The 15,184-nt window shown below is 34.4% G+C and overlaps 1 protein-coding gene across 1 annotated transcript; it reads right to left on the reverse strand.

The window, feature by feature from the left end:
* Positions 1–1,047: 1,047 nt before the first annotated feature.
* On the reverse strand, positions 1,048–13,146 carry GCG (glucagon). The gene is made up of 7 exons (XM_051786811.1): positions 13,050–13,146; positions 8,054–8,154; positions 7,510–7,671; positions 6,583–6,636; positions 4,794–4,931; positions 2,537–2,680; positions 1,048–1,552 (listed from the first exon to the last, which is right to left on the reverse strand). The coding sequence occupies exons 2-7, from the start codon at positions 8,149–8,151 to the stop codon at positions 1,528–1,530; spliced, it is 621 nt and encodes a 206-aa protein (XP_051642771.1). The 5' UTR covers positions 8,152–8,154; positions 13,050–13,146; the 3' UTR covers positions 1,048–1,527.
* Positions 13,147–15,184: the final 2,038 nt, after the last annotated feature.

Raw genomic sequence — 15,184 nt, forward strand, 5'->3', positions numbered from 1 at the left:
TTTCTGTTGCTGTCAAGAAGCTGTTCCAGATGCCAAGTTGGATGTGATCAGTCCTGATCTGAAACTACAATATATTAATTCCTGTAGCACTTTGGAAGTACAGTCTAGTATTTTTCCAAAAATTCTAGATCACTGAAAGTTTCAGATGCTTTTAAAAATCTCATTTTACAAACACTTTATTCCTAGCAAAAGTTATAGGTGCTAATTCTGATTCAGCAACGGTCCTGCTTCACATCAACTTCTACTTGATACTTGTTAAGCCCATTGGCTTTCTGTTGAAACACTTGCCCTTTAGGACATTTTAATATAGATCCCTGCTGTATTGCTGTTATAGCGAGGGGAGAAAAGGAGTTTTGGGTAGTCACTGGAAGTAAGAGCTATGTAACAGCACTTGTGGCTATTTGAGAGTTGCAGCTACAATCATACCTACAAAACCATGCTTTGGCCAGCTGAGAGTATAAGCGTTTGGATTGCTGGGAACGCAGAGATCTGCATGCAAAATGTTCTGTTACCGAGCTGGAGAAGGCACAGGTTACTGAAATGACGGTTGTGCTGACAAGTCCCAAACAATGTTGCTAAATGCAAGAGATGATGGACAAAGTGGTTTTCAGAGGAAGAAGGCAGGAAAGAATACAACTCAGATTAGGGGGCCTTTTGAGTTGGGTTTACTTGGAAATCTTATAAAATTTGAAGAAATTATGTGGCAATTTTCATCACTTATTGAGTATATTGCACTTAATATTTTTCAAAGCCATCCTCCTGCTTTTGCTGAGAAACCAGAATTTATACTTACTAAGAATAATTGTCTCTTCAGTCGTGTTTCCTCCTCTAGCTTCATCTCACATGATTTTTTTGTCAACTAAAGGTAATTCAGAGTTCACACAGCTCTTTCCTGGGAATCATTACAGGGAAAACGTGACAGAACAAAATGTTGAGTTTGTTTTGTCATTCCAAACAAACCACTTTCAAGATCTCAGTGACACTAAAATATTAGAATAAAATTAAATGGAGTGTAAAGAGGCACAAGGGATATACCATGAAAAGTCAACAGAAAAGAAGCTTGAAAAAATTTATTTAAGGCTATAATTCAATATCCTTAAAGCTTAGCCTTTTTATAACAAAGGTTTAAGAGGGATATTCACTTCTCAGGCATTTGTAACTGCCAGCTCCTCATGAATAACACATATAATTGGTGATTGAATTATTTGTGTGTAGAAGTAAACTTTTTAGAAAAATAATTTTATCATTAAATATAAATGGAGTTACTTTAGTCCTAGTAAATGGAAAATATGAAGATATGAAACTTTCACAGTCTTAAACGGTTAAGAAAACCATCCCTTAGATATCAGGTTTTCCATATATAAACCTTTGGCAACACTAAACTATAGTACAATTATTTCCTGGCATGCAAGGTGACATAGCTTTGTTACACCAAATGTAAATGACAGAATACAGATTTCAGAATCTCTTAATAACTGGCAGTTGATGCAATGAAGATCTTCATTTATCCCATTTTATTCTGCCTTTTTACTGGTATTCTTCCAGAAGGTCTCTGGGAAAAAAAAAAAAAGCAGCAGCAATTAGGAAATATTCTAAGTCTCCCAAGATTTATGAAATATGTTTGGAACATATTTTTTTTTTGTTTAAGAGTGAGCAGATGTTAGTTCCACAGACCTGTCAATGCCTCTCTCTAATAACAGATTGAAAACAATTATTCCTAAAGGAAAAACTTTGTAGTACTTTCTATTAGATTATTTTTCTAAATTGTTTGCTTCAATGCTGAACTACAGACACAAAAATAGTATCATGTTAAGAAAAACTGTATTTTAACTATACCTTGAAAATATTTGTCGTTTCAGATTTCCAAGATCAACTAGTCATTTTGGGTGCTTCAGTAGTGCAAAGACTAAGAGTAATTAAATTTTACAGAGTGGACATCCAACATTTAAAAAAATCTGGCCACTCACATGTGCCTCGAGTTGGCATTTTATTATTTTTAAATGCTTAGTTGATTTTAACAAATAATTCTTAAATACTAACCTGTTCACAGAGCTCACATAGAAATCATCTTGCCTATATATAGGCAAACTAAAACAGAGTTCTTCACCGTTAACTCTCAGGAACTCAGATTACTGTTCCCTAATAACAAGCCACATTTTAAGGCAGTGTTTTATATCACAGCCTTTAAAGAACAAGCAATTTGGTGTAATTTTACCAATAAATATTTCTGGTTTTATAATGCCCATGCAAAGCAGAGCTTTATTTTTCAATAATTTGATGACCTTACTTAGGGCAACATTCAGTGGCAAAGCTCCTCTCAAGTTAAATAGGAAACTATTAGAGAGGTTGACCACTGATACAAAATACGAATACTATTTTGAATGAGTTCAGTTTAGTGTTTTACCCTTGTTAATCTGTCTGCAACAAAGCTTGTAAGAGATACATCAATACTTAAGAGAAAAATTAGTATTTTCCTTATGTGTGACAAATACATTTTAAACCCCAGTATATTAAGTATAGTATAAAAATCAGGCACCTTTGGGTAACTTTTGTGTTAATTAACCATTTTAGGAACTCTTTGGCAGCCATGTCATCAAGGACTTTGTTGATATCACTCGTGAAAGTGCCATCTGCATGTCTTCGACCCATTTCTTCTGCCACAAGAGCTTTTTCTGGGAAACTTCAAAGGGAAGAAATTATCAATCAATTTGCAAATCAAAATATACAAACCATTTAAAAGGGCCTTATTACAGGTTTCTTATACACTGCACATTTCCTGTGATTTTAAGGAGTTAAGGGTTGAGCCTGACATTCTGGTTCAGTACAGCACGATGCCTATCAGAACATCTTTTGAGGCATTATTTTCAAAACAGAGGACTTCCTTCCAGTGAGTCTAAATTCCTTTTTAGTAATTTTGAAAAAGCTGTACATGGAAAAACATATCTCAGTGCAATGTCTATGCCATGTAGACTAGGCATCAGTAGATTTACTAAGAAATGTTATTTAAGAAGTATCACTATTAAAATATTATAGTCAAATTTTCATACTTTTTTCTGTTTTAATTGGACTTGAGTTCTAGTTATTTACTTACAGTTATATTGCATAAGAATGTAGATATCAAGAGAAGCAATTTTTTTGGGGGGTGGGCATGGAGGTAGGTTTAAATAGCTCAGTTAAAGCACCTGTATAAAATCTGTGTGCTTGTTTGCTGTAAAAATCATAGAATGTAGCATTTTATTTTTAGAATCAGATCCTGACCCTTGTTCTATTCATTTTTGACTGAAAAACCAGTATGTCAAGACTTTGATTTAGAAAACTTTCCTCTCTCGTTTCATGCCATCAAATATAGGAAGATTTTAATGAGTTCCATTAAGGTGGGCTGATGCTGAAGCACACTGGGCTCTGGGTCCAAAGACAGACAGACTGGTTCATTTCAAGGAAGGCTGTACACAAGGTTGTATTATTTGCAACCACAAATAATACTAAATATTGGAAAGCAGAAGGTTGGTCTACATTTAATTGCCTATCTAGGTTTCTAAGTTCAGTTCATCACAGTAGTTTGTATTTCTCTCAAACTGATACAGAAATACCTGATTCTGCTCATGAAAATAAAACATGACAGAAAAACAAGTGCAAATCTGAACATCACTAGGAAGAGGAACCAGCCTTTCCCTTCTCTGTATAGCTTACCTAATTTATTTAACTCTGTTTTTTTCAGGAAATTGTCTTTATTTACAAAATTTACTTTTTACCTATTTAGTCTCTTAACTAAAACACACAATCTTGTCTTACAGATTGTATTTTATTATTATTATTATTATTTATTATTACTTTTATATAGTGCAAGAGACTTACATAGTACTTTACAGCTGGTAGAATATATAATCAGAGGACGAACTGGAATCCCTGCCCCAAAGAGCTTACAGTCTAAAGGCACAGATAAGTACAGAACACTTAAAAGGTGGGGAGTGGCATGTGCATGGTGTAGCTCCTAACCAGGCAGGGTTGGAAATAGATGAGACAGAAGGTCCCTGCAGGAGACTGAAGGTAATGCTCTTCTAAGTGTAAGACCATAATGAAAAAAGATGTAAAGTCATGAGTACATGAAGTGAAAAGGATTGAGAAATCTGCAATGAGTATGTGGATAATAAGATAGAAATGAAAGAAATCAGTCATGGTAGGTAAAAACTGAGGAGCACTGTGTCCAGGAAACCGCAAACCATAGCAAAAGAATTAGAGGCATCTTAAAAAGGAAAATATAGGAAATGATAGTTATTTTGGCAGCAGAAACTTGGGGAGACTCTGAGGAGCATAGAAAGAGGAAAAGAAGTTGTCAGTTATTACTGGGAATGATCACCAGCATATGGTGTACAACTGATGACACTGGTAAAAATTTAATCTTGAAAATATTGCAGAGGAAAAGGTTGACGGTAAAAGGGAAAAAAGAGAAGGTAATTTAAGATGACACTGACTTGAATCATATCAATGATAGTTAAAGAGACTGCAAACGATGTTACGTGAAGGGGGAAAGGTGGTAGGTAGAGGAAAGTCTGGTTTAGTTTTAGATGTGTTGACCTTAAATACAACTTGACCTTTTAGAGTGTAACAGCATACTGAGCAGGTTTGTTTTAAAATCTATATTTGGAATACCCACAGAATATCCTCTATTACAAAAGAGAGAAAAACATGAAGTACAGCAAGAATGATCAAAAACACATCAAGGTTTCATCAGACATGATTTCTAACCCAAAATGCAAGGCAAAATTTAGTAATAGGAATGGATGGATTCTTACTCTCTTCTTCCTCGTCCATTCACTAACCAAGCAATGAACTCTTTCGCAGCTTGACCTTCCAAATAAGAGGTGATATCACTGGTATAGGTGCCTTCAGCATGTCTCTCAAATTCAGCATGACGCTTGGAGATGGCATTGCTGAAAGAATACAGTAGGAATACAATACTGCAATACTGTAGGTCTGCTTAAGAACTTAATATTTCGTAAAAACTTTATTGATTTAAATTTCCCACTCATCAGACTAGCATTTCTTACAAGACAGAGGGGTTTTTTTGCTTCTCAAATTAGTCTTGATATATTTTTTCTTGAGATATTTCAGTTCTGAAGGCATTGCCTGTAGTATGCAACACAGTTTTGTCTGGATTCCTGCACTAGTTCTGAACAACTAAGTTCAGGTGCAGAAAGCAATTATAGCTGCATTGGAATGGTATTCTGCTAAATTAATTAGTTATGATCAAGAAATTGTATTGTATTATACAGACATGCTTTTTGTTACCTCTTGTGTTAACCTAAACATTTCCATTCAGCTCTCTTCCTATCTTAATTTTCATTATTTCTTAGCCAAACCATTCAGACTTAATTCCTTTCAAGTTTACATTTTGAGTTGTTTTTGAACACCCTTTTAATAATCACTCGACCAAGTCATAATCTTGGAAAAATTTCAAGTCTGATCAACTCCTTCTTATTGAAGACATTTGCCTTCTCCCTCCTTAGACCTCATTGTGGTTCCTTCCCTGATACAACATAAAAATTATGTCACACTGACTCTTAGGAAGGCCAACTGCACTAAGTACACATATTATGGAATATTTTCCACTAATAATTTCCTTAGCATTTCTATTTCAGAATTTGCTAATTTCTGCCCAATTTTCAGGGCCTCTATCTCCTTCTATTATTTTTTCTTCTCTGGATTTCACCATTCCTCCTAATTTAGTACCATCTGCACTTTTCATCAGCATGCTAACTAGAGTTGTTTGGAACATTTTTAATGAAATGTTAATTTTGTTCAGATATGCTGTTTCAGTGAAGCTGAAACATTACTACAGATTTGTTATTAATATTGACACTGTGAAATTAAGGATCTTTGTGATCTGGGCTATCTTTTTGGGAATTTCTGATAAAAGAAAGAATTAATATAGGTATTTCAATCTGTTTTGCAAAAACACTTGTTTCATATCTCTTTTGTTTATTTAAAATTTCCAATCCCCCCAACTCTTTCTCAAAACCACAGTCAAGAAATAAAAGTCTGGCCTTCAGGAGGTCTTGTTCTCCTTTCTGTAATGAGTGGTTTATGTAACATAAGACTGAGTGCTTAGGACTGAACACTGCATCGTGTTTAATCAGCTCTCTGCAAATTGTTGCCTGGCCATTTTCCTTTCACTAGTCTTCTCACTGTTTTTCTTTTCCTCAACTTTTTCCTCCTCTTTCCCTCAACTTTTTCCTCGTCTTTTCCTCTTTTTTTTTTTTTCTCCCAGACTTTTTCTATACCAAGTTTTTCTTTTTATGTTATTCTCTATTCAGTTACTTGGAATATTCTTTTCTGAAACGTATTCTCATCCTGTTGCATTCCTTGGATCCACTGTATACAGCTGTAGAACACAGGTAGAGGAATAAATAACATAGAGACATTTCCTCTTTCCTTGTGCAAAGCAGCTGTGAGATAATATCTTTTCATAGATATTTCTTGGTCTATGGTAACCTTGTAAAGAATACTAGTTGTTTTCTTTCTTGTTTAACTGAAAATGAGGTCAGATTGGTTTTGAGTAACAAGTTGTGGCAAATAGAATACCTGGAGAGCTGGTCCGGGACTTTGTCATTTTCTTTGTCCTCCTGTCCTTGTTGGCTGTAGTGTAATTCCACAATCATTAGATCATTACTACTAGTACACTGCAGAGCATGCATAAGCCTTTATTGGTTATTTACATGTTTTTGTAAAAAACTATAATTGATAGATGAATATCATATTCATTATATTAATGCATATTGATTTAAATTAATACAATGTGTAGAAATTGTTCCTTTATACTTTAAAGACTTCCAGAGAAACTTAAAAGCATTATTGTAATAGATTTTTTGATTCTGTGGACAGATTTTCTCTAGAACACAGGACCAACATGCTTTTACATCATTCTTGCTTTCAACTTGGTAGTTTGTGTTTAATCAAAGTATATTTTAAAAAACATGCCAACTTATACTTGTGATACTGGTAAAGTATCCAGTGGACAACAAAACTTAAACTTTAGCTCCCTTTTCACAAATGAAACATCAGAATTAGAGTATCCATGGATAGGAAAGTTTTGTTAAGGCCTAATGGCCCAGACCTGTACATTATATATATGTCTCTTATTCCTATTGAACTTAATTCATTCACTGAAACAATCTGCCCCAAAGAGGCTGAGATAATCTTTTTAGGTGGCATATCAGGTAATATACTGATACTGCACTTTGATTCAACTAAGTCCTTTTGAATGATTTTGCACATATTTCTCATTTTTAATAATACATAAACATTATACTAATGGCTGGGCTCGATGATCTTAGAAGTCTTTTCCAACCTAAATGATTCTGTGATTGTATATATGAATTTTTCTCAAATACTTTATTTATTCAAGGATTATCCATGATCTGTAATGGGAAGCTGATACAAAAAAACTTAGCTAGATATTTGGCTGGTTCTGTATATGGAGATCTATTTCAGTGTGACCAAAGTGCTTACCCATTTCTTTTAGTGCTCATTAACCATTGCACGAAGTCCTGAGCTCGTCTAGTATCTAAGTACTTGCTGTAATCACTGGTGAATGTGCCTTGTGAGTGACGTTTCACTTCATTCGGCTGTCTAGATTCATCTAATGGTTCAGACTGGGAAGCTTTGAATGATCTGTGAAAAGTTTAGACATTGTTAACTGGCAATGGTCACAGTACGTTCTACAGGTGCATTGACTTTTCTTTTAAAAATCTTATTTTTTACTGTCACAAAGTGAAAGAAAGTGACATATTCATCACTAGTTGTCTAGTAAAATGGATCCATATAGCAGATTGGATACTGCACAATTACACAGTCTTCTTGGTTGACTCAGCTATTGTTTTAATACCCAAAACATCTCTGCTATGCTGTGCAATATTGAAAAAAATTGCCAATTCCAATGGTAGATTAAGCACTGTGTAAAACTGTGTTTAAGTCATTGTATATTTGGCTTCAAACAGTAAGAAAAAAAAAGTTCAGACCAAGTATTTCTAGAAGTTTGATCTTAAGAATTTACCTTGATTTCTCCTCTGTCTCCTGAAGAGGATTTTGCCAGCTGCCTTGAACTATCATTAAAAGGAGCCCAGCAACAAAATAAATGCTTTTCATTTTCATTTTCTGTCAAAACAGAAGTAAGGCAACAAAGAAAAATTTAATAATCTTTACATATGTCTGAATGAATTACATAAAAAATAAACATTCTTAATTCTCATCCAAACTTGAAGAAATATATTAAGACCCTGTAAGGATGGGCTCCATGTCCAGTGGATGACACTTGCGTGATTGGGTAGGCATTCAAAAGATGTAGTCTCTGTTCCAGTCTTTAGGCTCTAATGTGTATTCTAGAATGCAAGGAAACCTGAGAGCAACTGCATCCTCACTTTCTTTTGCAATATGAGGATAAAGGTGTCTTATTTCCTTTACTCCGTGTTCTGCTGATGCCAAGCACTAGATCTGGAATACTGTTTTATTGCAAAACTAAGGGTATTGGTGTGACTGTGATTTTTTCCCCAGCTCATTCACTAGAGAAAAAAGCAAATCTTTGTCAATGATAGTCACAATAGCAGCTCCCTATTCTTTCCTGCTCACCCTGCACCCTCCTTTTAAAAGGTTTTTTTTTGTGTGTGTGTGTGTGTTTTGTTGTTTTTGTGTGGGTTTTTTTGTTTGTTTTGTTTTGTTTTTTTGTTTGTTTGTTTGTTTGTTTTTGTTGTTGTTGTTTTTTCCTGAAAGAACAGATGTGGCAGCAGTGGGCCTCTGGCCTTAAAAATGACTTGTTAATAGGTGTGACTCCTTAGGCAAAAAAAGAATACTTAACCGCACACTGACTTGTGTTCAATTCATGATGTGAAATGTCAAGTTTTGTTTGTCGTACTACTGACATAATACTGTATTTCAGCTAAGGGCTTCCATTATGGGCCTTTGTGGGATACATGAGATATGGGGTATATACTTCATATTAAAGGTAATAAAACAAAGCAGAAAATATTGTATCCCAGATATAATTCTTATTGTTACAGGTGAATCTTTTGGCTTTGTCCGTGTCACAGAAATGACCACATTATTACATGTGTCTTCATCACGCTCACTGTACTTGGCCAGTCTCATTGACTTTAATGTGACATTCAGTCCAGAGTATTACAGTCTGTACAAATGCTTTGGTGATCCACTGCCAAGCTGTGACTCCCTTACTTGCTTTAGTGACTTGTTTACTCATGCAAGTTGTACAGTTTTAAGTTTTAGTTAGTAGTCCCCAATGGGAATAAGGCATTCTCTAATACCCAAATTGTGTTTGCTGCAATTTTCATTGTTTAATGCAGTATTATTAGTCTGTTGACATATGATCCCCTATTGGACAAGTTCTGTTGAACAAAGAAATGCTATTCATTTTAGGCTCACAAAACCCTGTGCAAAAGGGACTATGAGTCTATTATCAATAGACTCAAAAGTGCTTTGCATAAAGAAGAAATGAGAGGAAATCTACTTGCAAATTGAAGTACTACATATTCTTTATTTTAATTATTTTGGAACATTTAAAGTATATAAAAGAAAATTAATTTAAAATTTGGTTAGGTAATTTTGACCTTCACAAAGCAATTGAATATGCCATTCATTCAATGGCTAAATGCTCATTCACTGAATGATGAACAGCAAATGCTCCTTCATTCTAACTTTAAAATCATTATGGATCACGGTATTAATCTGCTGTAAGGTAATAGAAGTTGCAATGAGTTCACATCAGCAAAAAGGCACTGGGAATAATTTCATCATTTACTTGGGCTGATACTTGTGTATTTGAAAAAGCCCTTCTGGCATCTGTTAAATTTTCCTATGAAAGTTTATGATACAGTCTGAAAAACAAAGGGAGATAGGACAGATGAATGCATTGAAGTAAAGTGGTTGCAAAGTCAGTCCAAGTCAAAACCCACCCTCCCCAGTGTAATCTGTGCCAAACTTCAGTGGCTCCACTGGAGGAGTAACTTACTGTAATTCAATGATTTATAAAATGAGGCAGTCTGAGTGAAAATATATGTATTCTCTACTATAATGCCTTGACACAAGTGGCTGAATTTAAGTATACCATTGCCTAGAGGAAGCCATAATAAAGTTATGAGAGAATAATGTGTAGTGAAGGTGGAGATTACTCTATTTTGAGATTTACAGTTGCCTCTGCACTGAGCAATGCAAATGAGGGGGCTATATGAACATCTCTGAAAAAGTAAATTCCTGCAACAAAAATCTTACTGCTGTAGGACTTCGACTCTGCCCCAGTAGTCTGCCCCTTCATAGCAGATTTTTTATGAAACCTGTTTCTTCCATCTGTTATAAAATAACTTGTAGTTAGAGATGCAAAGCTTGACTGCTAGCAGGTATTATAACCAACAGTTAGGAAGAATGTATCACTATTGGTACTTTGAGAGGCCAAATTTTTAAGAGAATCTTAATGAATAATATCAGAAATATAAGATTTTCTGATGGATTTTACTATTAAGCAATGGAATCAGTTTCCTTCTCTTCACAGAAGCCACTGCTAGTGTTGCTTATTTATTCAGCAGCGTGTATGAAGATTCATTTCTGCCTTGTGCAGTGTCCTGGTATATGAGATTTGATTCCTTCACATGAACATACCATACCCTGTTATTGTACCAGCATATACCATAGCGGTGGTGTAGTCAGTCTTATTACAACCCAAATGATAGTATTAAGCTCCATTTTCACTGTTTCATTTGGAGCTGTAATTTGATGGTGCAACACTGACATCCAATGTTTATCACTAAAAATGCATGATTTCACATGTCATAGGCTTCCAGCAATGGAACAAAAGCTCTCCCGATTCTTTGGGAAATAACACTGTTGTGGTCACAAAAATGGTTTGATTGACCCCCACACTAGTTGATACGACTGTAAATGAGTTAACTTGGACTTAGACACCAAATAAAGTTTGATTATTATACATAAGTAAATGTTCTGTGCTTAATAGAAGGCTAGCAGTTTGGTATACTTTCATGTAGCCTGAAAAACTAAAAAAAACTAGTTCACAGCTGCCTGTAGCTTTTTTAAACCATGATCCAGATTAGCCATAAATGCAAGTCACTGAGATGGAATGAAATATCAAACATCAAAAGTTTTTCCTTTATATAAAACTTATTAAAAATAATTCAAAGTTATTGTAGTCAGTAAAGAGATATTCAGTGATTTCAGTTTATCTTGGCTCTAGCTCTTATGTCTCAGGCCTATAGGACTTTCAAATGTGAACAGTCCCACTGGCAACTTTATCCCTTAAGAATATGTTTAAATTTAAATGCACGTTCAGCTTCTTTCTAAATTTTTCAGAATCCAAATTGGGAGATTACTTAAAAGAAAGATTTCAAGCTTTTTGACATTAATATGATTTTCAAGTAAGAGAACCCTAATTAATGAAATAAGCTCTTTTGAAAACTACTAACCTCCTGTCAAATATGTTCTTAAAAAATTTAGGATCAGGTTTTTTTGTTCATTTATTACTTGCTATTGGTAAGTCAAACCAGCAACACCAGTTTTTGACAAGTTAAAGAGGCTACAGTTTATAAAGAGAAAATTGTAATTTTCTTCTTGATAACACAAACATGTTTTATAGAGAAAAAGAGATGATCAGCAAAATAACATTTGCTTAGTTTATGCCAGCTAATCAATTAATTTCCCAATCAAAAGAAAGGTGTTATTTGCTCTAAGTTATTTGGGTTACCAGTGTATAATGCTAAAAAGTGTGGAATCTCATTGTCAAGGTGCAGGAAAACTAAGGCTAATCTTACACAGATGAATTTTGTTCCTATGCATATTAGACTAATGAAAATGTATTTATTTCTTTCTGATTGGAAATGAAAAATTTAAGACATCTCAGTTTGAACAACCAGAAATATGGAGCAAATACCTCTCTCAGATCTTGATCAGACATTTATTTGAATAATTCCTTACTCAAGCTGATTTTGCTAGTTTTTCCAATATATTTTACTGCAGGTATCTTTTGTATCTATGTGCAGTTTTAACTAGCTTAATTTCATTGAGTTTTCAAAAAATCTTTCAAAAGTCAGATTTGTATCTCTCTCCAGTTTAAAAATACAAATTATAACATTACAGTAGTACAAAGGGAAATATTTTCATATGAAAATGTATGAATGAATAAAATAGATTTCTATTGACATGAAACTGCTTGCAAATAGTAATGATTTCTAATTATAAATAAAGTACTTTTTTGGGTACTTTACATCCAATTTACCTACCATGTTATAATTCTTTGTGAAAAGTTATGTAAGATACAACAGTTCTAGGCTAAGGAATTCCATAGTAGGATGGAAGACTAAATTAAATTTTAGACAATAATCACAATAACTATTGAAAGACTTTAATTTTACTTCTGTCCTATAAAATTTCCTTTTTTTTTATCTTTCAGTTGAATGAAAATAATAGTTGCTTCAGACAAATTAATAAAAGTGGGGCAGTGGAGTGACAATCTGTAGGGTGATGGAGTGGCAATCGGTCTTGGACAGTTTTAAATCAGTGTCTATATAAACCCATTTAATTTGTTTGCATGCTGCTAATTTAATCCTTGTTGATTCATATTTAGGCAGTATCTCTAAGGAGTCAATATTTTTAAACTCACATTAATTAAATATCTCTACAGAAGATACTAAAGATATAAAAATATAAAAATCAATAATTGTGTATCTGACATTTAAATTCTTATTACAATGCTTGACTTTCATGTTCTCATGGTTAATCTTCCTGATTTCAGTTAATTCTGCAAACCAAACTGCTGATTTCCCTTTTTCAAATCATTAACTTTTGAACTAATTCCATACATTAAAAGATTTAAATGATGATGTCATTAACTCCAAATATCAGTGAGCATAACCTCAGAAGAAAACACCTATTTGCTGAAAGATCTACACCTCTGTTGCAAACTTTGGGCAACACAATGCACATAATGCACTCAGCTTCCTCAAATAAATTGTACTGATAGTTCATATAAATCTTACCTTATTATACTTTGAAGTGATATGTGGCAGTTGCAGAAAGAGCTGCTACTCTCTCTTCTGCAACTATGGCAAGCCTTGAGGATCCTGAGCTCTGCCTAGCTGCCTCTTTTGCACAGACTTATATATATACTGTTCAGCTCTAGTAAGCATTACAGGAGTGCATCATTGCTGACAGTTTCCTTATTCAACTTTAAAAAAAAAAGTCATCATGTTTGCTCTTCATTTCATTTGATGATTTTACAAGCAATTTCACACATTCACTCTGCTTACTTTATGACATCAATGCTAACATGAATTTGCAAAAGGAGTGAGGTAGCAATGTCCAAAGAAGTAAATATCAAACAGGAGGGCATTAATGTGACAAACAGTGGGCAAAAGGTGCCTGGATTAAGGCAGCAATTTCTCCAATTTCTGATTTGCCACATTTAACACTTAAAATCCTGATTCTGTTGACATCAATAGCATCGTCTTCACTTATCAATTTTAAATCAAGGTTTATAAATTTAATAGACTGTTAACAATAACCAATACAACTCCCTCAAAGCCCTGGAATGATTCTTCAAGTAATCTTGTGCCAATGTAACAAACACAAAGAGATGTGAAGTTCTGCAGTGATGGCTACTATGCAATGCCTTTTTTAATAAAAGTTTTGATTAACCTTAGCTGTAAAATTCCAATTTTGCAAATGCTACTATATGAAAATTCATACTCACTTGAGAACTGTATGCCAAACATTCATTATAAATTGACTTTCACACAATGGCCTATAGATTTATGCAAGATAAACCTGTTGCTCACACTTCCATTCCCTACAAGGAAAATAAAAAAAGCCAAAACAGATTTGAGCTTTGTATCTGTGTATGTTCTATGTAAAGATGTAAACCATTCAGCAATGGGGACAATTTCATAGTTGTGGTGGGGCAGCATTGCCAAAGAAAACTACCTTTGGCCATCTGATGATGATAGAAAGATTGACTCAGGGAGTCAGGAAAGAGACAGGTAGGAGAGATTGACTAAAAGCTTGTCAATGGCTCTGGCAGCTGAAAAGAACTTGAATATGGGTCTTTTATCCCAGCAGTGAAGGAAGAGATACACACCTCTTAAAAAAGCTGCTGGAGAAGTTTTCCTTTACAGACTTTTTTCATACATCATGATAGTCCTTTGCAAAATGCAAAAGGGCACCAAAAATTAAATAGTATTATTATTACAATTGTGAGGGGCCAGGCAGTCAGAAAATGTATTAAATATGAAGGACTCCACCTTGAGTTTCAGTTCTGTTCAGTAGAGGGAAGGTTCTGGAATCACAGTGGACATCTCACTGAACATGAATGACAACCTGTCCTTCAGTATGGAGTGGCCCATGGTCTGATTTGTGGCACAAGGCATACACATCACAACAAACCCTCTTATTTCCTCCAACACTGCTACTTGAAGTCAACAAAGAATCTGCTTTATTGAGGTAATTTCCTGCCGGCTGACCATAATCAGATTGGCATAGCCCATATGATACAATTGAGGCAGTGTATAAGCTTCATAACTGTAGTGTTAGTGTGGCAAGCAAAATTTAATGGATCTTTCCTAGATCTTTAGCCTAAATACCTTGTTGTGGTACCACAGTATGGGTGTAGGGAAACATTGTCTCACTACACAGTCCACATAATCAAGTTTAATTTTTTCTTTAGAATAATTTTTATATGCTCTTTGATTCATCTACTGAGATTCATGGTTTATTTTTTTCATTTCTAGCTGCAATACAAGTGTCTACTGATACTGCTGCTACAAATTTAAGTGCACAGCTTTGGTTCCTCTCATCACTGCCTTCTGTTTGTACGTTCAGTCATTTCTGAGAGCCTTATTTTACGCATTTGTTTTTAATTACTACTTCTTTCCCTCTCTTTTCCACATGTTCTCTTACCCATGTCCTCTTTCTTCCTGCTTCTAATTGTATTTTTCACATCCGTTCAAAGTCATGGATTCCCAGTCATTGACTGACATAGAATATACAAACTTGCATACATAATTATTAAACTTGGCTTTTCATAATTTGTTGTTTGAAATTAGCAGAATTACCATTTCCATACACCAACCTTCCCTAGGCACACAACTGTGTAATGTCTAAGACATGGTGCTGATGG

Source organism: Manacus candei, unplaced genomic scaffold (assembly GCF_025592945.1).
Source record: "Manacus candei isolate 608988 ecotype Guabito, Panama unplaced genomic scaffold, ASM2559294v1 h1tg000023l, whole genome shotgun sequence".
NCBI lineage: Eukaryota > Metazoa > Chordata > Aves > Passeriformes > Pipridae > Manacus > Manacus candei.

Bases quoted from the DNA above. Each gene is read 5' to 3' on its own strand.
- GCG (XM_051786811.1), bottom strand. From the start codon at position 8,151: ATGAAAATGAAAAGCATTTATTTTGTTGCTGGGCTCCTTTTAATGATA. The intron at 6,637-7,509 runs GTAAGCACTTTG...ATTACACTACAG, and splicing joins ATGAGCACTAAAAGAAATGG to CCAACAAGGACAGGAGGACA. The intron at 1,553-2,536 runs GTGCCTGATTTT...TTTTTTTCCCAG, and splicing joins AACACAAAAGTTACCCAAAG to AGACCTTCTGGAAGAATACC.